Source organism: Zeus faber (assembly GCF_960531495.2).
Source record: "Zeus faber genome assembly, chromosome: 1".
NCBI classification, from domain to species: domain Eukaryota; kingdom Metazoa; phylum Chordata; class Actinopteri; order Zeiformes; family Zeidae; genus Zeus; species Zeus faber.
In genome coordinates this window covers 33,245,404-33,271,987 of record NC_137193.1, presented here as the reverse complement: position 1 = coordinate 33,271,987, position 26,584 = coordinate 33,245,404, and the positions used below count along the sequence as shown (strand labels likewise).

At 44.1% G+C, this 26,584-nt stretch overlaps 1 protein-coding gene across 1 annotated transcript in view; it reads right to left on the bottom strand.

Moving 5' to 3' along the window:
• LOC307235119 (ubiquitin-conjugating enzyme E2 E2-like) overlaps positions 1 to 26,584 on the bottom strand; it is a 57,851-nt gene that overhangs the window by 7,088 nt on the left and 24,179 nt on the right. The window contains exon 4 of the mRNA XM_080007106.1: positions 7,558 to 7,690. Coding sequence (XP_079863232.1) covers positions 7,558 to 7,690 — 133 coding nt within the window. The remainder of the gene's footprint in view (positions 1 to 7,557; positions 7,691 to 26,584) is intronic.

Genomic DNA, 26,584 nt, shown 5'->3' with positions numbered 1-26,584 from the left:
ATTTCCCTCATCTGCAGTTTTTCCACAAACAGTTGGTATAAATTTCTCTTTCTTTTCTTCAAAGATGTATACTGGTTTGTGAAAGCAACAGAGCAGATGGGGGCGGTTCTAGTTCTACTGTGGCCCCATGTGACGTAGGAAGGGATCGCAAATCTAAATGGTGTGTTAGTAGGCCCATGAGACACCCACATGTATGTGCACAAGCACTGAAAAAGTACATTTTTCATAATAGGTCCCCTTATAAATGCTTCTTATCGCTTTTACCAATCAGTCTTGTAGTGAGAAACTGCCCCAGGCCCTTGGGGAGCTGCAACGGAGCCCATCATCAGAGGACAAAAAACAATATTAGGCAGCTGAGGCAGAGGCTGGTGGGGCCTGAAGCCTGTCCCAAAAATTCCTTTAAGCACGGTAACTGTTCCCCCCTCTCCGTCTCCGTCTTTCTCTCTGTGACTGTAGCTCGGCCTGGCTTACTCCCCTCCCCATACAGACAGTCATTATCACTATCAGACAATCTGCGGAGGGCGGTGAGAGACGCTAAATGAACGTACAGAGAGACTGTGGAGCTACAGATGGAGCGGGGGGACACCAGACGCTTGTGGGAGGGACTGCGGACGATATCAAACTACAAGAGCAGCTCCTCCCCAGCCACGAGTGTGGACGCCTCCCTAGCCAACCAACTGAACTGCTTTTATGCGCGGTTCGAGTCTGGCAACAGCACCGCTAGCTCGCCGGCTAATTGGAGTTACACCGCTGGGGATGAGCGCACACTCTCAGTGTCCGTGCATGAGGTCAGAAGGGCTCTGATGCGGGTGAACATCAGGAAAGCTGCGGGCCCAGATGGCATATCTGGGCGAGTACTGAAGACCTGTGCTAACCAGCTAGCTCTGGTGTTCACTACAATATTCAACATCTCCCCGGCTGAATCAGTGGTCCCGTCCTGCTTCAAGAGGTCCAGTTTCGTTCCTGTCCTGAAGTTGGCCTCTCCTGCCTGCCTGAATGATTACCGTCCGGTGGCCCTCACCTTGGTGGTCATGAAGTGTTTCGAGAGGCTGATTAAGGATTATATCTGCGCCTCCCTCCCCCGCACCCCGCACACCTGTTGCAGTCGCGTACTGGCAGAACAGATCCATGGATGACGCGGTTTCCCAGGTACTGCACACCACGCTCACGCATCTGGATGGCCGGAAGGGGGCCTATGTGAGAATGCTGTTCATCGATTATAGTTCAGCTTACAACACCATAGTCCCCACCAGACTGGCTGTCAAGCTGAAGGAGCTCGGACTGAATGCTCCGCTGTGTGCCTGGATCCTGGACTTCCTCACAGCCCTGCCCCAGATGGTCAGGGTGGTGAAGCACATGTCAAGCTCCCTCACCCTGAACACAGGATCCCCCCAGGGTTGCGTCCTCAGCCCCCTACTGTACTCCCTGTACACACATGACTGTGTGGCCAGGTCCAGCTCCAACAGCATCACCAAGTTTGCTAACGACACCGTTGTCGTGGGCCTGATCACCGACTGCGATGAGAAGGCCTACCGCGAGGAGGTGGCTGACCTGTCGCTCTGGTGCCAGGACAACAGTCTCCACCTGAACGTCAGCAAATCTAAGGAGCTGATTGTGGACTTCAGGCGAGGATTACAATCGAGGACGCACACGCCCTTGGTGATTAATGGGACTTCTGTTGACAGGGTGAGCAGCTTCAAATACCTGGGAGTCCACATCACAGAGGACTTAACATGGACTTTACAAACAGACACTCTGGTGAGAAAGGCGAGGCAGCGTCTTTACCACCTCAGGCAGCTGAGGAAATTCCGGGTCTCGGTGAGGATCCTCAAGTCCTTCTACTGTGGAGCGGTGGAGAGCATCCTGACAGGCAACATCACTGCCTGGTTTGGGAACTGTACTGCTCAGGACAGGCGGGCCCTGCAGAGGGTGCTGCGTTCAGCTGAACGTACCACTGGAACTACCCTTCCCCCCTTTGCAGGAGTTATACACCAGGAGGTGTAGTAGCAGAGCCCGCAGGATCATGAAGGATCCTCACAACCCCAACAATGGACTGTTCCAGCTATTGTGGTCGGGGAAACGCCTCCGCAGTCACACAGCGAGAACAGAGAGACTGAGACGGAGTTTCTTCCCGCAAGCCATTAGAACTGTCAATGCTGACCTCACCAGGGGTCCTCACTGAGCCACACACATAGGCTCCACTACCTCACTGTACTGTATGTAGCATACTGTACCGCATACTGTGTCACTGTTCTGGGTTATTCGGTGTTCTCATATTGCTGCGCCGTACTGTTGTATAAGTGTGCTGTATATCTCACACACACTACCTCACTTCATTCACATGTGACTTTAATGCACATATCTGTACATACACAATTGCATAATACATAATTGCCTATTCAATATACATATATTACGCATATTTTATTTTATTTTATTTTATTCTACATATTTTTATGTTATTCTATAAGTATTCGACTTACTGTATTACGTTTCAGGAATCAGTTAGTTGGTCTTTTAGAAAGACATTTTTCTCTAGGTCATTTTGTGTGTTATCACCGGGTGCGTTGCATTACATTTCACTGCATATATGTATGAAAGTATGTATATGTATGTGACGAATAAACCTCTTGAATCTTGAATCTTGATTAACTGTCCCATGCTCCCTCGCTCTCTGAATCTGTTCTTATAAAAACACCCCCATCCCCCCCGGACAGATCACGTACCCCATGCTGATGTAAAAAAAACAAAGAAACAAAAAAAAAAACAATAGCGCCTGAAGGCATAAGGAACAGACAGAGTTCTGTCTGCATTAGCAATTCAATGGGATGCTAATTGGTTTTGATGCCATTTCTACATCGCTCCTTCACCCTCCATCATCTGCCTCGCTGAGAATTATTCTGTTTTTTATCTTGGACTGGGAACCTTCCCTGTACGTCCACAAGGTTGTACTTAAGTTCTGTTGGTCCTATGACCAGGTGTATTTTTCCAAGGCTGCAACTTTAGCTCTTAGGTGAAATAAATGACTATCAATTGGCAGTTATGAGTAAATACAGAATAACTTACAGTATGTTACAGAGCTAACATTTCGCTGAAATACAGAGTTATTGAATGTGTCTTAAATCCTAAACCGTGCTTACACAGTACTTTACGCAGTACGCTGAGAAGGATTTATTTTGCAAGAGGTAGTGGAGAAAAGGTCCGCAGTCAAAAATGCCTGAAAAAAAATGATACAATTTATTTATGTGCGCACACACACACACACACACACACACACACACACACACACACACACACACACACACACACACACACACACACACACACACACACACACACACACACACACACACACACACACACACACACCCCTTATGCGCTAGTGCATCACAGCAGGGAGAAGTTCTGATGGAGCCGTGGGAAGGAGGTTAACACAGGGAATCGGGGTCTAATCTTCGTGGAGAGGGAGGCAAAAAGAGGGAGCTTGGTGGTGGAGGGTGGGCTAGGGGGGTAACAGAAGTGTGTGTGTGGGGGGGGGGTGTTCTGCCTAGCTGGTTGAACAGCTGGGGCCATCAAAAAGAAAGTGCCATACTCACTCTGGATGGGTTTGTGTTGCCTGTGTGTGTGTGAGTGTGTGTGTGTGTGTGTGTGTGTGTGTGTGTGTGTGTGTGTGTGTGTGTGTGTGTGTGTGTGTGTGCGTGTTTGGATGGCTGAGTGCCTGTATCCACAAGGCCGTTTGGTAAGCCCACAGCCAGGCCGGGCTGCAGCGACCAGCAGGAGAACCCACGTTTTCTTTTCCTCCCCCCTTGGAAGAGCGCTGCTTCCTCTCATCCTCCCACCTCCACCAGCCAGGACTGAGCAAACGCAGAAGATTTGGAGGGGGGGGGGGGGCGTCTTAATGTTCTTTCTCTAAACCGTCTCCAGGCGAACAGTGATCTCCATCAGCTTCTCATCTCTTGACACGGCAAAGTGAAATCATTGGTTGTGCTTTGAAAAGGTCAGCAACGAACGGGGACAAAACTCTACTTGGTGGAACTTTGAGCAAAGTGGTTACAATGGTCTGGTTTGAGATCTGCAGTGTTGAGACGTGAGTAATGCCCAGTTCAGACTACGTGATTCTGGATTGATTTTCCACTCGCCGACAGGTTGTTGGAGATCGCCGAGCAAAGCCCCAGATCGGAGGAAAATCATAGCGCGCTCCCGTGAGAAACGAGGCACATGGTATTGCATAATTTCCAGTGTCACTTCTCACGTGTGTTTTCGTGACAAAATATTGTTTGAATCCCCCACAGACTCGTTCGGGATTCCTCCTGATGAGAGATCTTGTAACGTGTGACCCCCTGTCACCGATCAGTCTAAGTGTGAAACCACAATAGGCTTGGGCAATCAGGCAAAATTCCAATCGGCAATTGACGATTTTATCTGGGGGGACTCATGCAAGGAAAGTAATATAATGTGGAAAATTAGGTCTCCCCATTAGTACAGGATTCATTATTTACAGGTATTTACACAAAAAAATACAGTTTTTACGAAATTAAGATTTCGTTTTAATTAAGGTTTTTCATTTTCCATACAAGTGAGAAACTAAGGAAACAAAGTTGATCTAAATCTTCCTCTATTATTATTACTATTATTATTATTATTATTATGAGATAATCACAAGATTTCCATAAAGAGCGGGGACGTGAGATGCGATCACAAGTAGTTACTCGACAGCTCTGAGCGGAGAGGGAGAGAGCTCTCTCTCTCTCTCTCTCTCTCACTCACTCTCTAGCTCTCTCTCTCTGCACCTACACCGTTCAAATACTCCAATTTTTCCTGGCAGACAAAAATAAATAAATAAATAAAATTTGGTCTGTCATCAATGTCAATCGCAATCGATAGAGTCCATCCCCGAATTAAATCATAAATCTGCCCGAGCCTAAACCGCAATACTATATCTTTTTTTAAATTTCTGTGTCGCACTCATCATTGTGAATTATATGAAAAAGGACTCTGCATGTCACTGTTTTCACATAGAAGCCTTGTTATAAATGTATATTTTAATAATAATAAACCTTATGAATATAGCACTTTTCTTTACAAGGTTACAAAGTGCGTCACAGATAAAAAACAACAGATAAAACAGCACGGATAAAAAACAATACAGATAAAAGAACAGCAGGTAAAAATGAAACACTTAAAAACAACACAGGGATCATAGAACGTCGGGGGATAAATAAAGTAAAAAAATATAAAATGTCGGGAGTCAAGTGATAAAACCCAGTAACTTATACTTAAAGTAGCACTATGTAACTTTTGGTATTTGAGATTTGGCGCCCCTACAGTTTCTGTGTGCCATTGCACTTTTACGCCACTGTCAAAAAAATCTGCCCTTTGTCCAAAAATAATTTTTCAAATTTGAACCTTATCGGTCACGTTTTCGATAACAGTCTATATAACAAACCCAAATATAATGTACACCTAGCTTACAGCATCTCCTGCATGGACCTCGCCACTTTTTGGAGTGAAACGCAGGAGTTAGGAATAACCAGCAGAGCAGCATTCATCGATCTCGGAGAAGGCCCTGGCACACAGGGAGTCAATAAATCCTTTACATCATTTGGAGCGAAGCCATTTAAAGCTTTAAAAGTGTTCAATAAAATTATAAAATCAACGCGGAAAAAAATGGCGGCAAGTGTAAGTTGGCTAGGCCGGATAGTATGTTTGTATTCCTTGGTGCCTGTTAGAATTGGGGCAGCAGCGTATAGTCAGGACATCTAATATCTTAAATCCAATTCAGCGCTAATAATCATGACACCAGTTCACAGAACCGGTTAACTTGAGTCCCTCACACCAACACTAAAATATTGGAGACAGGATGGCTTTCAGCATGATGCACCTTGCCTGCTGCGAGTAGCAAGTAGTAATCATTCACTATGGAAGATTTTAAAGTTTAAATGACACTTGTGATTGTTTGAACATGTGTGTCTGTGTTGTGTGAAATGTGAAAACTAAATTGTATAAATTGTAAATGTTTTATGTCATTTGTTGTCAGGTCTCAGGCAAACTGATAGTATATATAATATAACTGATATATTATATCTATATATATCAAAGTGTTTTCTGCTTTTTTTTAATTTGTGGTTCATTTGGGTCCTTTGTATCTCACTGTCATCATGTTTTGTATTTACAATTTATTTTCTTGTGTTGCAAACTTGTTGCATTTGTTTAAAAAAAACTATATATAAATTAGGTTATCATATTATTATTATTATTATTATTAGTAGTAGTAGTGGTACAAGTAGTAGTAGTAGTAGTAGTAATAAACAAATAAAAACTGATAATAATAATAACTGTTGTTATGCTATTTTTTTTTTAATCTCTGCGTTTTTTGGGCTAAAAGTATTTGGAACACGACAACGGCAGTACGCACAGACATGGTTGTAGTCTCGTTAGAACAGGGACGACCGATGTATTGTTGCTCGAGTTTTATCAATAGCAGAAATTAGTGAAAAACAGTAGTGCTTAAAAACTCGTCACCGCATCCATCGAAACCACTAATGTGCGACTGACTGATGCGTTCCGATCCAGCGAGGCGTCGGAAAAATAGAAGGAGCGCAAGGGTAATTATTCACAGAAATACCACAATGTTTTATATTTCATGGAAATGTAACTTACTAAAAATGCCAAATAAAATATATGCCTGACACAGCACCAAACAGCCACCCGTCACTGAGAGTGCAGCTCTATTTCCACAGACAACGGCGAGTTATAATAATGAGATGTTCTGGTTTACAGGCAACACGTGCACGCAAGAAACGACAGACCAGGGGGTGCCCATACTGCGTTCAAGTAAACTCGGAAGATCATACTGCATTTCAGAGAAACAGGGAAACTGTACAACGCACCGAACACGACTAAACTGAACCCAATGTCTTGCTGCCTGCAGCTATATTTATTATTATTATTATTATTATTATTATTATTATAATACAGCAAAATAACAACACAGTCAAGCCAATAATAAATAAATAAATAGATAAATAACAATACAATCTACTGTACTTGGTTAACCGAAAAATGGGCAAATCTACCAAGTCTGGTATTGAGAAAAACAAATAAAATAAAAACAATTTGGTTTAAAAGGAAAAACTAAACTAGACAAAAAGTTATGGCAACAAGAATTTTCTCCTCTTACGGCCAAATAAGATCTGTCGTAAAGCCTCAGTATGTCTACAAACATAACCACAATTTAAATTAAATACAAATTATTAAAGATGTACACACGTACACACACACACACACACACACACCTATCTCTGCAAAAAAAGAGCACCCACACATGAACAAGAGAACAAGCAGGGTGCAGTCAAAGCTGAAAGCCCAGATCGAATTGGGTTTACCTCGACCAAAATAACCCGTTGGTGAGTAACCGAATGATTGAACAAAGTGAAAGAAAAAAAGTTTCAAGAACGAGTTATTATAGTTGGCTGAGACAACAGTGGTGTTGTCACTACTCAAAGAGTGGGCTTTAGGAGTCTGTCTTTGTTTGTTGGAATAGTGGAAGCCTCTTACCTTGGGTGGTTTGAAGGGGTAGTCTGGCGTAAAGGCGATGTCCAGGAAAAAGACCCCCCCCTCGTATACGGAGCCCGGTGGGCCCAAGATGGTGGACCGCCACTCGTAGATGTTGTCTCCTTTCGGTCCAGCGCTGCATTTAGGAAACAGAGTGGAAAATAGGAGGAATTCAATCTAGCGAAATAGGGGTTAGAGGGGAAAAAAAACAAACCCACATAATATCACATGCCATCTAATCCTGTAACTCAATTCCTCATTTAGCATGTGGGGGTGTGTGTGCGTGTGATGGGGGGGATGCAATTATCAGCCATCAAATCAAGCCCCTATAAATAAGCCGCCAAATAGCTCCTTATTCATTAGCAGATTAGACGGCGTTATCATGCAAATAATAAGAGATTGCCTCTTGATATGTAGGAGTCCACATTTGTTTTGAATGGCTTCATATTCACTGTAGTGACAAAGAGACACTCGCACACATTCCCACGCACGCACACCTAATGTGTGCCTATCCAAAATCGTATGGATAAGTGCACACAAATACCTTTTGAGGGTGCAAACAAATATCCATAGGCTAACATACAAGCTCATCCCTAAAGTGCATACCAGCGGCGTCAGACAGTTAAATGGATCCCAGTGTTTGTTTACTGTGACCCGGTAAAAAATAAATAAAAGCTTTAGCAGTGTTACTAGTCACATCCTGGTAGCAGAGAAGAGTAAAGATTGTTTCTTTAATAGCACAATTTCTAGCCTTCACAGTCAAACAAAGTCGTCAGAAGGCAAAGAAGTTTGACAAGAGCTGCAGCTTTACAGCGGTGGATGTCGAACAGCAAACAAAGGAAAGTCAATTTTAATTAATAAATGTGAAACCAAAGCCTAAGTGTGGAGCCGAGAAATGTGGACGATTTTGGACCCGTTCCGAGCGTTCCCATTCACACTAATTATGAGAGAACGGCGGATAGCATCTGGAAACGGTGCTTTTGAATGTCAAATAAAATTGACAACGACAACCCAGTGACAAATTTTTGTTTATGAGTTGAAGTATTAGAGGTAAGCAATAGTCTATTTATATATAGGTTCAAAATCTGCAAACCTACACTTAAATGTCTAGCAGCTTCTGGTGCACACACGCACACAGCCTTTGCATGCAATGTTTCACAAATACACCTATCATTAACATGCACACATACAAATGAATGTGCAAACTACACACCAAATAACATACACCTTTCCTGCGTGCATGCTTATTTTCACGTGCAAATTAATCTTTCCATGCATCAAGTGCACGCCCACACACACAGAGGAAGTGGCTGAGCCCAAGCAAATCTCATCCCTCATTGGTTGCCAGCCAGCGTTTCACTGTAGGGCAGCTGGCTGCTGTCTAGCTCCTTTGTTAACACACACACACACACACACACACACACACACACACACACACACACACACACACACACACACACACACACACACACACACACACACACACACACACACACACACACACACACACACACACACACACACACACACACACACACACACACACAAAAAGGGAGGCTCTAATCCAATTCCATTTTCAGCTGGAATAAGGCCAGATGCCCCCATCGGTTTTTTTCTTGTACTACCTCTACTTTCATCACTTTCACAATGAGGCTGACAGAGAAGGAGAGCGGGGCAGATGATATACACCCACCAATCAGCCACAACATTAAAACCAAGCTCCCCCTCATGCCACCAAAACAGCTCTGACCCGCACAAGACCTCTGAAGGTGTCCTGTGGCATCTGGCACCAAGACGTTAGCAGAGAGACCACCAACTGACATATAGATCTATCCTTGAACCCCACATCCCTATTTCCAGTCTTTCTTCATTCAGGAAGGAAGCGCATCCACACTCAGAAACCGGAACACTGTCAACTGAATGAAAACATTGAGCAGTGCAACGCAACAGACAGATGGAGCATTTTGAGGCAGCGGTTGTAGACGTACTGACATTTTGAAACCAGCTCCTGCTGATGAGAGCCAAAGAGTTGTGGTCGTTATGAGTCTCATCTGGGTGATGCTTGTGCATACATATGTTAGTGGCGTTTCATAGTAGCATAGTCCACTGTGCGTTGCAGATTGTGCCAGAGCAGCTGTATTGTGTTGTACATCTAACTACATAGTTAGTACAAATTAGTCAGATGCCACTATTGGTGGTTTTCTGTTTTAGTGCAGCTTGAAATAAATATCAAATTCCGGGAGCCACTTATTAATTCAGTAATAACACTCTCCTCATTGAGGAAATGTACTTATGTGTAAAAGCTCAAACGTGTATTGTGTAATTTATACAGATACTATGAGCGTGTATCCATAAGAATAAAGTATGCAAGTATCGCAATATATATTCTAATCAAGAAAATCCAACTAATTTTATTCAAAATTGTATAGCCCTAGTGTATATCTTGAAATAGTTGGTATGAAAACACACTACACAAAGAAGTCACCTCTACAATAAAGAAAATATTAACAAAAATCACTTTGCATTTTTATTTAGAAGTTATTAAGTCACATTAACTGGACAAAAAAATCATCTGCAGTGAAAATGATTTTTTAAAACAAACAAACTTAGGTTGACTCAATAGCAAGTCATTATGTAAAAAGAGCTGATGAGACTTACTTCAGTCCTTATCGCTTCATTTTCAGATATCAAACTTGATATAGTCTGATATAGACGCATAATCTCTAGTGTATCGTTACCTGCAATGTGAGCATGTAGCCTACTGTTCACACACACAAACACACAGTGAAAGTGTATGAGATGTGTGTGTAGAGTGAAGGGAAGGATAAGATGAAACTGAATTTTATGGGTTTTGACAGAGGGAGTGAGAGAAAGATTGAGGTTGACAGAGAGAGGGAGTGTGTCCAACACAGCAGATGACAGAATATGCCTGTGTTCATGCTATAAACACCATCGACCCACCACCCAACTCACTGTTTTGAAGGCACCCAAAGCAACAGCAGAAAACGGAAATCAATGAATGGATGGCAAAGCATGTCCATAAGTTGAGGAAAATTTGGAGAACTGGGAAAGCAGGTAAGAAGGAGTAAGGAAGATGGAAAACGCATCTGTGGAGGGGTTTCTGTGCAAAGGGGTAAACATCTGCTGTACACGCTCACAGAATGGAGGCTGAAGTCTCAACCCATGTTCAAGGGGAGATACATGTAAATGTTTTGGCATAGGGATGAAGAGAAGGGCATTCTGCGTAACGGTATCTCCCAGGTTAAGGTTTGCCAAAGATGTAGACCTCAAAATCGTAACTACAAATTGTGCGTATTTGCGGTCCTATTTGTCAAACCCATGACTGAGGAAGGGGGGAAAACAAATAACCAACTGGCAAAAGCATGCAAATGGTGCAACGGAGCAATTTGAAGCATGACATACGGTTGAGATTCGTAGATGCAAACCTTTACGTACTAAACATTTACTCAGTCACATTCTGCCTTCCATCGCTTGAACGTGACTCATTTCTAAATGACCCTGAGTAATTAAAAAAAAAAAAAAACATGAATTAGGGATGCAAACATTGTCCGTCAAATACGGTCTCCCCGTTAGAGATGTGCAGAGTTTATTATCTACAAGTAAAGTATTGACACAAAAACATACGTTTTTTGTTCAACTAAGTCCCAAAGCAACCGAAAGCAATGGGGAGATGTGGGTCTACCCTGTCCCAACACTGGGGACGCAGGGCTTTTTTTGGAACGGGACGGAAGGGGCAATTCCCTTAACTTAGTTGTAAAAAAAAAAATAATAATAATAATAATGTTTCATACATGTAGGAAACTAAAGAAAATAAATAAGACAGGCATGGGAGCCGGTGTGCACCGCTGTCTGGAGGAGAAACAAATAAAACTCTGCTCCAATTCGCTGAGTTAGGTTTACGTTTTTCATATCGAGGTAGCGGATTGTCTGGGCAAAATATGCACATCCATGAAGAATGTGTCCTCGGTGCGCCCGCAATGTGTGCAGGGCTCATGGGCATTCCAATTCGCACCATCGGGGGCGTGATCTATGCTCCGCCGTGCTGCTCTATTGGCCCAGAGCGGCAAAATGCCTAGAACCCGAGCTGGGGGTCCATGTGCCTTTTTTTTTTTTTTTTGTTTTGAGCACCTGCCCTAGGGAAGTGAGATCCGAGTGGTGACTCGAAAGCTCTGCACGGAGAGCGGGAGAGCCTCCGTCCCCTCTTTCCCTCTCTCCGTTCCAGTTTCAGAGCGGGTAAACTGCACTGCACCGTTTCAATGCTCCGATTTTTTCCTGTCATCAATGTCAATCGCGATTGATTGAGTCGATCACGGACAGACGATTTAATCGTCTGCCCAAGCCCAGTACACACACAAATAAACAGAAAGGGAAAGCATTGATTCAGCGCTTCAAAGATGGGACAGCAGAGGTTAAAAAAAAACTGCAGAACACACTTTGCTTCTGCCTTTTTGATCACTTCACGACCCTTATTCCACAACACTTGAAGTAAAACACTTGAGTGCGGTTTTATTGCTCGGCTGCTGCAGCAATCGTTACTTCGTTGGGACCAAAAATGACAAAAACTTGAGAACTCCAAAACGACTCCCCAGACTGTGATGTTTTATGACATAACCATTTTGTAGCAATAAACGAAAAGAAATTTTACTTTGACTTGAAGGATGCTGGTTTCATCCAAACGTTCTTGTTACTTTCACCTCGACAGCAATTCACTAACAAAGACTTGAGGGGGAGCACTGGCGGAGCACTACCCGGCTGGAGTCCTGAGCAATCTATGCTGTGATTCGCTGCCTTCCTCCTTGAAAAAGGAAAGGGGGAAAAAAGGAAATAAATAAAATCCTTTAACTCTAAAGTCTCCCCCCCTAGACAGCAGAAAGGCTCACCAGCCTACAGAGCAATTCAGTGACAACGCTTGGACAGGCTCTGAATGCGGCAGGCAACTAGCCGGAAAGGTGAGCGGCTTTAGACAAGCGGGAGGGAAGGCGAAATTCAGACCTGACATTCAGACAGTCAGTCGGACAGCTATTCAGAGACACAACCGAATGGACACAAATAAATTAAGAGATTTGAAAAAGGCAGACAGGAGAAGCCTGAGAACCAGACCAGCATGAGGACCTGACGGGGGAATGACACTCACCCAGCAGCTACATCCACTGCTGTGCACCGCTTTAAATGTCTCTGTTGCGTAAGAAACATAGACCGGGGGAAAAAACCTGGACATAGTGTCTGGTTTCTGAAGAAACTATTTGAAACCTCAAGTTGCCATCTTGAGAAAATATGGAGCCAGGACTCCTAATTTTGCATCGTCTTAGTGTGCTTAAGTGGAGTAAAACCATATCAGGGGAAGGAAGAAACATGTCTACCTTGCACAAACTGGAATGAGAGACCTGTCAATCATTTAACTACGTCCCCAGATAAACCACGACACCTTGGTGAACTTGGTTTAAATAACTTCCTATTTCTAGTGAGAAGTTGCTTCCATTCATTCCATGAATGAGAGTTTAAATAGAGAATATGGTGACACCAAACTTTAACATGAATAACGTCATTTTTTATATGCAACTTAGTTAGTTAGTAGTTTTAAACCCAGTTTCATTAATTCTAGCTTTTCATATTTGGCAACAGTGGCTTCCAGTTGTACTCGGATACAAAATTTGTCGCAAGAGCTGAACATATTCAACAGAGTGACTCCCCGGAGAAATGAATGAGACTTCCGGTGAGTTGCTGTCATTTGTCGGAATCAGTGTCAACTTTAGCCAAACTGCAGTATAATTACCACTAGGGTGTAATGGTTCACAAAATTCATGGTTGGTTTCGATACGACACAGTGGTGTCACTGTTCAGTACCTTTTCGATACAGCAAAAATATAGAAATGCCAGAGAAATTACCTCGATTTAAAAAAATTTTAATTGATGAAAACTAATATCATAAAGTATGATTTTTTTTTACTATGAGCAATGATGGAACTATACCTGACCTATCCTCTGTGATGTCCTCTCAGCAGCATTTAAAACAAAAACAGCTCCTTGTAAAAAACAATATGTAGTATGTGCAATGTAGTATTGTAGTAGTTCTAAACAAATACATGTACAAATACATGTTCTTTGCAAATATGTGTATCGTAACATCCATAATTAACCCACCGTAATGGTTGCTGCTTGGACAGAAAAACAAACTTCTACCCAGCCTAATCATATATGACCTCAAGCTTGCAACCTGCATTTGAGCTTTGCCCTGACGGGACGTGGTACTGCAGAACAGAAGCAGAGATGCAGCTCAGTGCGTGGGCTCAGTACCGATGGCACATGTCGGCACCTTCAACAACAGCGGATACGTTGGACCCATCCCTAAATGCTGCCATCACCCAAGAGAACTCTTGGGTGATGGGTCTGTTCCATATAGCAGGTTTAACTGAACTGTAAACGCCCAGAAGCTGTTAATGTGGTGGTGTTTATTTATTATTTTTATCACCAGGTAACAGCAGCAGATGCCAGTGCACTGAATTGCTTGGTGAAGCAATCACAGGACGTTTGGCGCAGGGTTAATCTACTGTAAAAACACTACAAAAGGAGGTAGCATACCAAAATCCCAGGCCCCAGAGAGAAATTGTATTTCCAATTAGAAATACCAATTGGTTAATTCTGTTAGCTAAAAACAACAAGTAATCGTGTTGGTTAGTTACTTTCCTTTTCTCATTTGATTCAGCTTTACATTGACAATGCAGAAGTTCAACAGGGGCACAGGCTACCAGACGAGAGGCAGAGAGGGAGAGCGACCGAGAGAGAGAAAGAGAGACCGAGAGAGAGACAGAGAGAGGACGTAGCGAGACCCAAGTGAAGATTTAACGCCCTCTAACCTTTGAATCAGTCCTAAACCAATTGCACGTCCCAATTGTCTTGAACATGTTGCCTAGCAACATTCTATCCCCTGGGAGTTGCTGTGCGTGTGTGTGTGTGTGTGTGTGTGTGTGTGCAAGAGAGGCAGAAAGGGGAACAGCAGTACATGTGTGCATGTGTAAGTGAGGGTTGTTGTGTACGTACATGTGCGTGTGCACATTTGTGTTCATGTGCACAAATCACATGGCGCGAAGGGGCCGGATTTCCATGGAAACGACACTGTATGTGTCAAAACGCCTGCAACGGTGCACAGGCGGGCCCAACAGCAACCCACTAGACGCATTTGAAAAACTATTTGGCCAGTGGATAAATCTTAAAGGCCAACAGATCAGCTCACACGCATGTTAACGAGCGTGGCTCTGTCATCCCCCATAATCTTAAGAGAAGAGACATAAACACCTGGCGCTTTTTTTGTTGGATTAGCCTTCTTATCTTACCAAACAAATGTCAACACACATCAGGGTTAGAGTTGTAAACGGCACCGGGTTGCAAGCTGGGTTGCAATGTAGCGAGGTATTGTCTGGAACGCCTTCCATCGGACTTGGACTGAGTTCAGCATGGTGTAAGACAGGCTGAGATGAGAGCTTGAGAAGACTTTCTGGGCCTCTAAGCTTCGCTGGTCAGGGGGATGGGCAATTCCCCCTGTGGTATGAGGTGTGCGAGTGCGAGACCTTACAACAAAAGTTTCCCCACTCGCCTCCAGACAATTAGGGAAAATTACAAATTGACTAATGACTATTACATCTCAGGTACACTTGGGGCCAAACACAACCTTGTGCTGTTCGCATTCTTCACAAAAATAACCTTGAGAACACTTATCATTGGCTCCATATCAAAGACAGGAATGACTTTAAGATCCGCCTCATTACCTTTACATTACTGAATGTCTACACCCTCTCTGCAGTCGTACGCGAGAGCATCAAGGTCTTCCACTCAAGGACAAGGTGGATCCGAGCTCTGTAAGATCTATTTGCTCTATAAACTCTTAAAAAAAAAAAACCCCAACATATCCCTAAATTAGAATTTTCATCGTGGCCTTCAGCTCTGTTTTAGTATTGCTTTTTGTGAATACTATTAACCCTTTATTTTAATATGAGCCATTTCTTAATGTTTTTTTTTTTTTTTTTACTCCTTTACTGTTATTAGTCTTTTCATTCATTTTTTTTCTCGTTTTTTTTTCTGACAATCTTTGTACCATATGTGTGGAAAAAGTGATGTATAAAGTGTATTATTAACTATTAGTAGTATCACTTACATACATTTGAATATGCAGCGAGAAAACTGGCCGCGGTATGCGTCCTATACAGCCCCGCGACCGTGACTGCACTGTGAAATCCAAAAGCAGCGACAAGGTTAGCTATGAGTCATTTTCCCTCTCATTTTAGCACGTTAAAGTGGCTACTGGGACACAGAGTGCGTTCGTGATAACCTTTAACGTCTCCTCTGTCATTTAAAGGCCCCCACATTACGACGCAGAAATGGTAATTCATTAACCCTCATTGACTCACTGTGAAAGGCACAGGCAATAAAAAAAAAAAGACTAGGGAAAGCAAGTAGAGGAGGTGAGCAAAAATAAAATCGAAGAGTTGTTTCAATACAAAGGAAACCTGCAGCCAATATTAACCATGAATTCACTCTTCGAGGCAAGACTCAAAATCTCAAAAAGTTTCAAAACGTATTCACAATTGTGAAAAGCAAAGATAGGGAATCTTTAAAAGTCGGGCTGTACCCGACTCAGAATTGAGGCGAAAAGAGGATTGGGGAGCATTTTGCACACCACAACAGTGTGTTTTTATTTTAGATGCAGGTTATTTTATGTCTTATGGAAAGAAACAGGTGTGTATGGAACGGAACCGTGCGTAATGGGGACAAAAAAACCGACTGTTTAACTTGAGTCGACTGACGGGTTTCCGACTGATGATTCGACTTGCGACCTTCAGGGGGCAGCCCTACATTCAACATCTTGCCACCGGCATGCACTTTGATTTAATTGGATTCAACTCCATTCTCCTCTGGATTGCTCTAATGGCCTTACTAATTCAAATGTTCGGGCTCAACATGTGGCCAACTGTCAATTGGCCTATTTGGATTTCACTGCAATGGTGCACGCTGTGTTTGCACTGGCCGTGCCTTGAGAGTCAGCATCAACTCCCTCATCGGGGTCAGAACTGGAGAGAGACGTCAGCCAGGCCCGATCGTGTTTCCAGACAGAATTCTGGAGAACGGAGTGAGAAATCAGAAATCCTCACAGGGGGACAAGAGGGAGAGTAAGAGAGAGAGAGAGAGAGAGAGAGAGAGAGAGAGAGAGAGAGAGAGAGAGCAGGGTAGGCAGCCCGGGAACTGTGTTTAACAATCTCAGATGTTGAAGGCAAGCTATGCGAGGCTAGATAGAAGTTAGATTAGAATTCACATAAATTATTATTACAGAGTTTCTACTAAAAGAATATGGTCAAAATCCAATGGTTTTTCCAACACTTTCAAACAACAACGGGACCATCTTGAGGCTTACAGTCCTGCAGTGAATGTAAAATGGAATGTAAAACAGTAATGTCCCATTGATTTGGCTGAGCAATATCCCTGATAGGTGTTATAATAATGAACCAGTAAGGACGTAATTGCACATACAGTGGGGCAAAAAAGTATTTAGTCAGCCACCAATTGTGCAAGTTCTCCCACTTAAAAAGATGAGAGAGGCCTGTAATTTTCATCATAGGTACACTTCGACTATGAGAGACAGAATGGGGGGAAAGAATCCAGGAAATCACATTGTAGGATTTTTAATGAATTAATTGGTAAATTCCTCGGTAAAATAAGTATTTGGTCACCTACAAACAAGCAAGATTTCTGGCTTTCACAGACCTGTAACTTTTTCTTAAAGAGGCTCCTCTGTCCTCCACTCGTTACCTGTATTAATGGCACCTGTTTGAACTCGTTATCAGTATAAAAGACACCTGTCCACAACCTCAAACAGTCACACTCCAAACTCCACTATGGCCAAGACCAAAGAGCTGTCAAAGGACACCAGAAACAAAATTGTAGATCTGCACCAGGCTGGGAAGACTGAATCTGCAATAGGTAAGCAGCTTGTTGTGAAGAAATCAACTGTGGGAGCAATTATTAGAAAATGGAAGACATACAAGACCACTGATAATCTCCCTCGCTCTGGGGCTCCACGCAAGATCTCACGGTGAGCAAACATCCCAGAACCACACGGGGGGGACCTAGTGAATGACCTGCAGAGAGCTGGGACCAAAGTAACAAAGGCTACCATCAGTAACACACTACGCCGCCAGGGACTCAAATCCTGCAGTGCCAGACGTGTCCCCCTGCTTAAGCCAGTACATGTCCAGGCCCGTCTGAAGTTCGCTAGAGAGCATTTGTATGATCCAGAAGAGGATTGGGAGAATTTCATATGGTCAGATTAAACCAGAAATATAACTTTTGGGTAAAAACTCAACTTCTCGTGTTTGGAGGAGAAAGAAAGCTGAGTTGCATCCAAAGAACACCATGCCTACTGTGAAGCATGGGGGTGGAAACATCATGCTTTGGGGCTGTTTTTCTGCAAAGGGACCAGGACGACTGATCCGTGTCAAGGAAAGAATGAATGGGGCCATGTATCGTGAGATTTTTTGCAGTGAAAACCTCCTTCCATCAGCAAGGGCATTGAAGATGAAACGTGGCTGGGTCTTTCAGCATGACAATGATCCCAAACACACCGCCCGGGCAACGAAGGAGTGGCTTTGTAAGAAGCATTTCAAGGTCCTGGAGTGGCCTAGCCAGTCTCCAGATCTCAACCCCATAGAAAATCTTTGGAGGGAGTTGAAAGTCCGTGTTGCCCAGCGACAGCCCCAAAACATCATTGCTCTAGAGGAGATCTGCATGGAGGAATGGGCCAAAATACCAGCAACAGTGTGTGAAAACCTTGTGAAGACTTACAGAAAACGTTTGACCTCTGTCATTGCAAACAAAGGATATATAACAAAGTATTGAGATGAACTTTTGTTATTGATCAAATACTTATTTCCCACCATAATTTGCAAATAAATTCTTTAAAAATCAGACAATGTGATTTTCTGGATTTTTTTTTCTCATTTTGTCTCTCATAGTTGAGGTATACCTATGATGAAAATAACAGGCCTCTCTCGTCTTTTTAAGTGGGAGAACTTGCACAATTGGTGGCTGACTAAATACTTTTTTGCCCCACTGTATCAACTGCCTAAAAACAATAATGAAACAATATTTCCATGTTTCTAAATTGTAGACATATGGAAATCGCCCCCAACCCCCACTCAGTCCTTTGGCTTGATTTTCCAGTCCCATCCAGACAAGGAATGTATGTCCAATTTCAGTCTCTCAGTGCAAACACCCCCACCCCCCAGAGAAAGAGATTTGCGCGTCTATTTGAAAGGGACAAAGCTACCTTTAAAGAGTCACACAAGGACCGGTAAGAATGAGTCGAAATGAAAACAACCTTGTGAGATCTGATATTCCTTGTCCTACATGGACCGATTTGGGCTCTGAGGCCTACCCGATTTTACATTTAAGGGCTGAATAGTAGGGAGAGAGAGATTTTTATAGTGCAGTGTTCTATGGCTGCGAGCATCCGAAGTCTGTGGAGCTTTTGTGTCACTTTCAATTTGGGAAAAGAAGAAAAAGGGAAAAAAAAAGGCACAGTACATGGCGCTGAAGCCGTTTTTCTTTAGTAACCGCATCAGTGAGACCAAGAGTTCGGGTCCCGGCTCGTTCCCTGTTGGCTCTGATGTGTTCCTTCAAATCAGGTCCCATGCCAGTCTTTTGTTTCTATCGGAGAGAGACACAGTAATCTTAAAAGGCCTCCTTTTTATCTTCTGTCCACCGTTTTATGTCCCATTCCTTTCATCCTTTGCAAAAAAATGGAGGAGGGTGTCTCCAAGTAAGGACCCAGCAAGGACACAAACCCACTGCAAAACCATAAGTATAATCATAATGACTGACTCCCCCCCCCCCCCCCCCTCCCCTTTGACCGTCCAAAAAATATATATATATATTTTTCAGACCGTTTTCAAAAAACACGAGTCTTAAAGGACAGGTTTGGTATTTCTCAAACCAGGCCTTGAAATGTTCCCATCATTTAGAAGTGCTCAGAGCATAACCTCACTTAATGCTTTTACCATTGAGAAACGTAACGCTCTGCTGCAGCTTCTTACTGCGTAAAAGGGACCTGGTCATCTACTCCAGGCACAACATGCCCATGAATCCCATCCACTCGCTCAGTCTCGGAAGTTGTTAGACCGCTTCACAGACTGTCCATACGTTTTATCTAAAAAATAATTGATCTCCTCTAAGGTGTAAATTTGATTGTCTGGACAGTCTCTGTCAGCAACAGACAGTCTGAATTTGTTTCCTCATCCATGTCAACATTATCAGCCAATGGTGTCTCTGCCACCTCCCCGTCTCTCCCTGCTTCCACCCGAGCGACTCGGTACCCTGCACTGACAGAGCGAGAACAGAGCATGCACAGAGCGGAGGGAACCCCTACACTCCCTGCCGGGCTCTGAGTCAATCCAACACTGTCCCATGCCAGGCTTGGAACTGGAGGAGCATCTCCGTTCCCTGTTGTATGTCCGTCTTCATCTTCATGCGTTTCCTCGTGAATTACTGCGTGCGACTGCAGATCTCTGCTGCCGATTACAGTGACTAATCTACTTGTTTCGGGTTTCTGCCGCAGGAGCTGTGCCCCTCTCTCTCTGCTCTGCACATACTCCCTGCCTGCTTCTCTGTCAAGCTTCTTCCTGAACTCCTGGTTCTGTGCCCTCAGCCCCTGGTTTGTGATTATGAGCGGTCCGTCTGTCTGTATCTCCCAGGGGCTTCCCAGGTACTGATAGAGACTACCTCCCGGAAACATCCGTCCGCCCTGACTCCCGTCAGGCAGAGGACCCAGCGGCAGTTGATAGAGGTCTCTCAACTCCGTCGCCTCGTGCTCCTGGGGCTGCCCCTGTACTCTTGGAGACAGCACATCTGCTCCTCCTTCCGGCCGCCCTCCTGCTGATCTCCATTCCAGGGAACCTATGGGGCCAATTCCCCGGTCCAGGCCATATGCTTTTCTTGATGGTAATCTCGGTCTCGCTACCTTATGCTTGGGTCCGGTAATTTCTTCTTCCTACCCTTGCAATGCCTCCAAAAGGGAGGCCTGCAGAGGCCCCCATTCCAGACTCAGTCTCCTCGGGGCCCCCGACAGATCCCCGAGTCCTTATATTGTCTCCACTAGTAGAGTCTTGAGCATCTTAGTGAGCTTTTCCACCTGCGGTCTGTGGAGGAGAGCTTGGGGGAGGCTCGTAAGAATGGGACCTCCCACCTCAAACCTGCTCATCCTCTAGGTATTTCAGGTCTCCACCGGTTCTCTGGAGAGCTTGAGAGAGGCTTGGGGAGGCTGGAGATTGGTGATCAACTCAAGGCCCTGAATCATCGGACCATAGCTAATAGAGCCAGCCTAATCAACCCAAAGGCCGCTGAGAACACTGCAGGTCAGGAAATACAAATTCATGTATCAAGCTGGCCAATGGATTTTGTAGCCTGCCGCTGGCTCGGACTTCACAAGCCAAGACAGCATTTACCCATAAAGGAAAATCGTACGTGGGGAAAAGACTTCAACAGGGCTACAAGAATTCACCAAGCGTGTTCCAGTCAGCAGTAATAGAGATCTTAGAAGGCCTGGAGGCTACTGTGTATATAGATGATGTATTCATCACAGATGACAGTGAGGAGGCGCATCTGGAAAGGCTGCAAAGAGTGATTGAGACACGCAGGACACAAGCTGAACTTAATAAGTGCCAGTTTGGACGGTTCCATGTGAACTACCTGGTATTCAAAGTTTCAACGGAGTTAGGGCTTTCCGGCGGGTACAAAGAAAAGCTGTCTTGGATACAACCCCCTATCAACACACGAGAGTTTTTAAAGTATTTTAGGACTCTGCAACTATTTTCAGGACCACGTGGAGGGATACCAAGCGTATGCAAAACCCCTCTGCGCAAATCTGAAAGGGACAAGACCCTACAAGGACAGCTGAGGAAATGGCTGTAAATGGCTACAAATGTGCAAAGCCTACCGCCCTGGTTTCGTGTAGCCACGGTTAAGGGGGTGGTAGTTACAAGAAGAGGAGCGAATGAGCTCTGGGCAGGCAGAGCTCTGAAGTTGAAGTATGCAAAAAAGGGATTTCTCACAGACAAAAAATAAATGCTAGAGTTGGGAAAGGTTACAGACACGTGTGGTGAGTTTCAAACCCACAACCCTTCCCACTTTAAAGCAAGATATGACCTTTATAACCTGAGGGGATATCCAAGGGAAAAGACTCGAGCAGGAGCAGCCCTGTTGGCAATGGGATGGAGAAGAACTGGAGACCTGTTAACAAAGCCGGGACAGAATTGCGGTGGGAGCGCTCGTCGAAGTGACTCGGGCAACAGGATGGCAAGTGAGGAGGTTCATTGCTGTTCATTGTTCTCTCTTGCCGGAAGGGCCTCATGAAGTTGGCCACGACACGCACCAACAACTGCACCCACGATCACTGGAGGGAGTCCCGTGGATAAGGGGAGAAGAAGGGCCAGTGGCCTCAGGCACCAGCCTAGGGGCCAGTGAGGCAAGATGGAGACAGGCCATAAACAATGGTTGGCTATATCGTCCGCCTCTAGGAGCGGCTGCCTGCCCGCCCAGTGTTTGGCCATCAGATACCGTCGGCTTTTAGGGTATATCGAGGTCCTGGGGACCCAAAGCATGCAAATGGATTGGCAGGACTATCCGGTTCCAACCAAGAACGGGCCATCAAGGGAGGATGGGAATGCCAGTGGGAACTGACTACTAGGGGGAACCTGATCGGGGAGGAATTCCTCGACAGCCGGGTGCCGGAGAGAACAGTTGCATGGCGATACCCTGAGAGGAGAGGAAAAGAAGGAATACATTACAGTATAGGGTAACGTGCCTTGATGCCTGGGAGGATGAAGAAATTGTTATCAAGGAGAAGAAAGCAACAGTGATGGTCACGCTAGAGGACCGGTGGCAGGAGAAGCAGCTGCAATACCTTGGGTTGTATGTGTCCAGGGTAGCAAGCCCAACGAAGAAGAAGGTTTCCCGAACAAGCAGGAGTTGAAGCTGCTGAAGCCCAGGGGGAAAGGAAATATCGCACGTTTCTTCAGGAGAAGAAGCAAAGATAAGGAGTAGGACAAGAAAGGCAGCACCGCATGGTCATTGTTGGCAATATCGTCTCCCAAAAAAGAGGAATCCAGTAAAAAGAGAAGTAAGCAAAGCTAAAGGCAAACCAGAAACTGATAATACTCAGTGGACAAGATACTACCGAGCAGCAGTCCAAGCTACTATTGCAGATTTTAGACGGACTACCGAGACCCGGTACTGAGTGAGGTGAACAGCATCTGCAGATATCAGCGGCTGTGCCCAAGGGAATATCAAGTTTTTACGACAACCTCGCATTCTTGGACCCGAGCATACAGCAATCGGACTGAGAGAAGCCCATTGGGACCCTACCCGTAATCCTGAATGTGTGCTTCGAGCAAGTTGAGAAAGGAAAAATACTAAGGAGACACTGGGGTCCGAACTATGTCGACCCTGTACAAGGAGAAGATTTTGATATTAGCCTGAACCAAGGGATAATTTGGACTACCAGCCCGTTCATGTGGAAGTGGTTGTGCATGGAGAAACAGGACGACGTAATCAGAGCTCATGTCCAGAGAGCGTGGGTAAAAGTAGACAGTATTCCTGCAGTAGGCCGCACACCAGAACAACACCCATCGTAAGTATGACTAAGGCCAAGAAGAAGAGCAACGGTGAGAAGAAGGCTACAGCCAAGACAAGGGCTAAAACCAGGGCCCAGACAAGGGAAGAAAAGAGAGAAAAAGAAGAATGAAAGGAGAAAGAAATTAAGAACAAAGATGCATATGCTGGGACCAGAGGAAAAGAATGAGATCGGCCGACACCCAAGTTAACACAAGAACCTGGTGCAGTGAAGAAGGAGGGAATCACATCAGGGCAGATGGAAGGATTGGAGGACATTTCCCCAGCGGGATCTCCACTCCAAGTTACAGAGGCGGCAGCTAGGAGTATTTAGGGCACTCGCAGGCCTATGTGAGGAACTGTGGGAGGAGATAGCAAAGTCGGAGAAATTAAAGTATCAACCACTGGAGCCCCTGAATTGGGAGGTACAGGCCCCGTTGATGGACCTGACTAGACTCTGAGACGTATTGAAATGCACTAATGAAGAAAGATGTCTTGATGTAATGATAAATGTAATGATTTAAGCACTTACAATGATGTAACAAACTGGTTAAATTATATTATGATATTATTATTATGATACTCTATATAATCTATAAGTAACAATAAGAAGTAATTACTGGACGGTAATGATGTACCCATGTTCAGTAAATGGTTTCACATGAGAAAGAATTGGTAACTAATGTAATGATGATGTAAAAGAGTTAGGGATAGAAATTGTAGACAAAGAAAAATGTATATATACAGTAAAATAGTTACATGTAATGTGGGACTCTATGTGGGCTGAGCCTGGGACGGCCATTTTAGGAAATAACCTAACATGTCGGAAAGTCACGAGGGGATGAGTCATGTGGAAAGTACCAAACAAGTAATTTGCAAAGAAGCACAAAGAGTCATTGAGGAAAAGGACGTTGATAGGGCAACGGGCATGAGTCATTGATCATGTGATCCTAAAGGGAAAGAGACGTTGGCAGAACTATAAAAATAAGAGACAAGCAGAATACATTGGGATTCTTTGCTTTGGAGAAGACTCGACAAGAACTCCAAGAGGATTACTACGCTGGACCAAGATGCAACTTGAAGTCTAGGACTTTATCACGCCAACCGTTCTCTGGAATATTAGGACGCAGAATCCGCCCAGCGAGCAGTAATCGTTCAACTGAGTGAGGCTCCTGGGCTTCTTGTACTGGGAGGCAGGCCGTTCTGGAGGACATCAACGCTACCACCGCCGCTGGTAAAGCCAGCCTGGAGGTTCCTGAGCAGATCCTTCTGCTGGCTCAAAATTATGATTAGGCCAAAATAAGACAGGATAGGGAAAGAAATAGGGTATGATTTTATTACCTTATCTTTGTCTTTTCAACGATTTTGATCAGATTGATTGTTTGATTTTATCAACACCAACACTGCTTGCGGGAAAAAAGCCAATAACTTCATAGCAACAACATTATATCACTGAAATGTTTGTCTTGTATTGATAATCGGACAAAATGGCTTGTGAATACACTTTCAGTGCAGACAATGGGCGTATAAAATGTAGCTTTCGCAGGCTTCCGGAAGTTTGCCAATCAGAAGAAAGTGGCGTTTTAGGGAGTGGCTTCTGTCTCTTAAAGAGACAGGAGCTAATATGGCTTGTTTCAGTCAGAGACAAAACTGAGCAAAAGAGAAAGGGCCAGTATAAGATAAATAGTGGGGTTTTTTTAACTATGAATGATGCCAAGCTGCTCTGCTGGAGTCCCAGAATAAAATATAGAGTATGAACATTAGCATAATGGTCCGCTTTAAGTTTTAAGTGTTTTAAAACGTTATCAATCCTTTTCAAAAACAAGATAGTGTATTTTTGTAACGTGTTTTTATTAATAATAATAATAATAATAATAATAATAATAATAATAATAATAATAGCAGACCCACCCTGTGCGCAAACACACATAAAATTGTGCGCACACACACACACACGCGCAGGCAGACACAAGTTATGCAAGGACCCGTCGACTCAGCTGGCTGTCAGGACTGAAGGTCCTGAGACACTCGTTAACTTATAATCTTATGCGGAGTTGGCCTTTTCAGACAAATGCATTCTTCAATGCAGACTAAATTAAGCGGACAAGTGCCCCCTCCCCCAACGCATTCCTGTGTGGAAAAACAAACATATTTGGGTAATGAGGGTAAGGAAATACAGCGCTGTCTGGATTACCGCCATATTACAAGGAAAAATGGGCAATAAATTAAACTGCACCTTCCAGTGTTATTGTGAAAATGGCAGGTGTGAGCAGAGGTGGGTCGTAATTATTTACATGTACTCAGTTACTTTGTAAATTTTCTTAAATAAATTATCATGTATTTAAGAAAATACAATTTTTGGTGTAGATTTGGAAATTATACTTTGAGTATATTTTAAAAACAAGTCATGCACCTTTTAACCAGTCTTCTTGCTGCATTTTCTTTTGTCTTTCATTTGGTCACATCTCTTCTTCTTGCTCCTTGTGTGTGCGCAGTGTAGTGAGTAGAATTTTGAGTGAACTAATAATTATAACACTGTGAAAATAATACATTTTAAAAATCCAACCGCAAAAAGCCCCTGATACGGTTTTTACAACAAAATTAGCAAACCTGCTAAAAATAGGCAATTGCCGCCTTTCTCATTGCCAGGAGAAAAGCCGTTCTTTTTATCCCCGTCACAAACACACCAGAAAAGGCTGTGTCACGGTGCCAGTGTGATTGGGGAAAAAAAGAGAAGGAGACAGCAACTAAGATAAACAACGACATATCTGTAAAACTTAAGAGAAAAAAAAACAAAAAACGGCTCTTCACTCAGCGAGACACTGTCCCCTTCGCTCCTACAAAAGAGCCGTTCAAAAGAATTGGATTGTTCACGAACGACCCAACATTACAGAAGAACAGCATGGAGTATCCATGCCCGCACCCACGCTCCGGCAGCACCCGATGTACAGTGCGTGCACAGGTCCTTAGGCTAAGGGGAGCAGAGACCCTCATCCAGGTTGGAGACGGGCTTGGCCCAGTGCTGGAGTGACTCAGAGCCCGCCGGGGAGTGTGGGGGTTCTCCGCTGCAGTCCCCTCGGAGCGGTCCCCACATGTGGGAAAAATGTCAATAACTTCTGATTTTGGATTCCAAATCTGATCTGAAATGATAGAATGATACACGGCCTTTCCTGTCTATAAACACGCCAGCGTCCGGAACTTCAACGTGCGTCGAATCGCACTGGTAAAGGGACGAACATTAGCGGGCCTACCTGGGTGTCGTGTTTACATTAGAGCTAAAATAAACACCCATGTCTAAAGCAGGGGGTCATTTGACCAGGGAAAGAAACTCGGGTGTTACCTTTCCCACTTATAACAA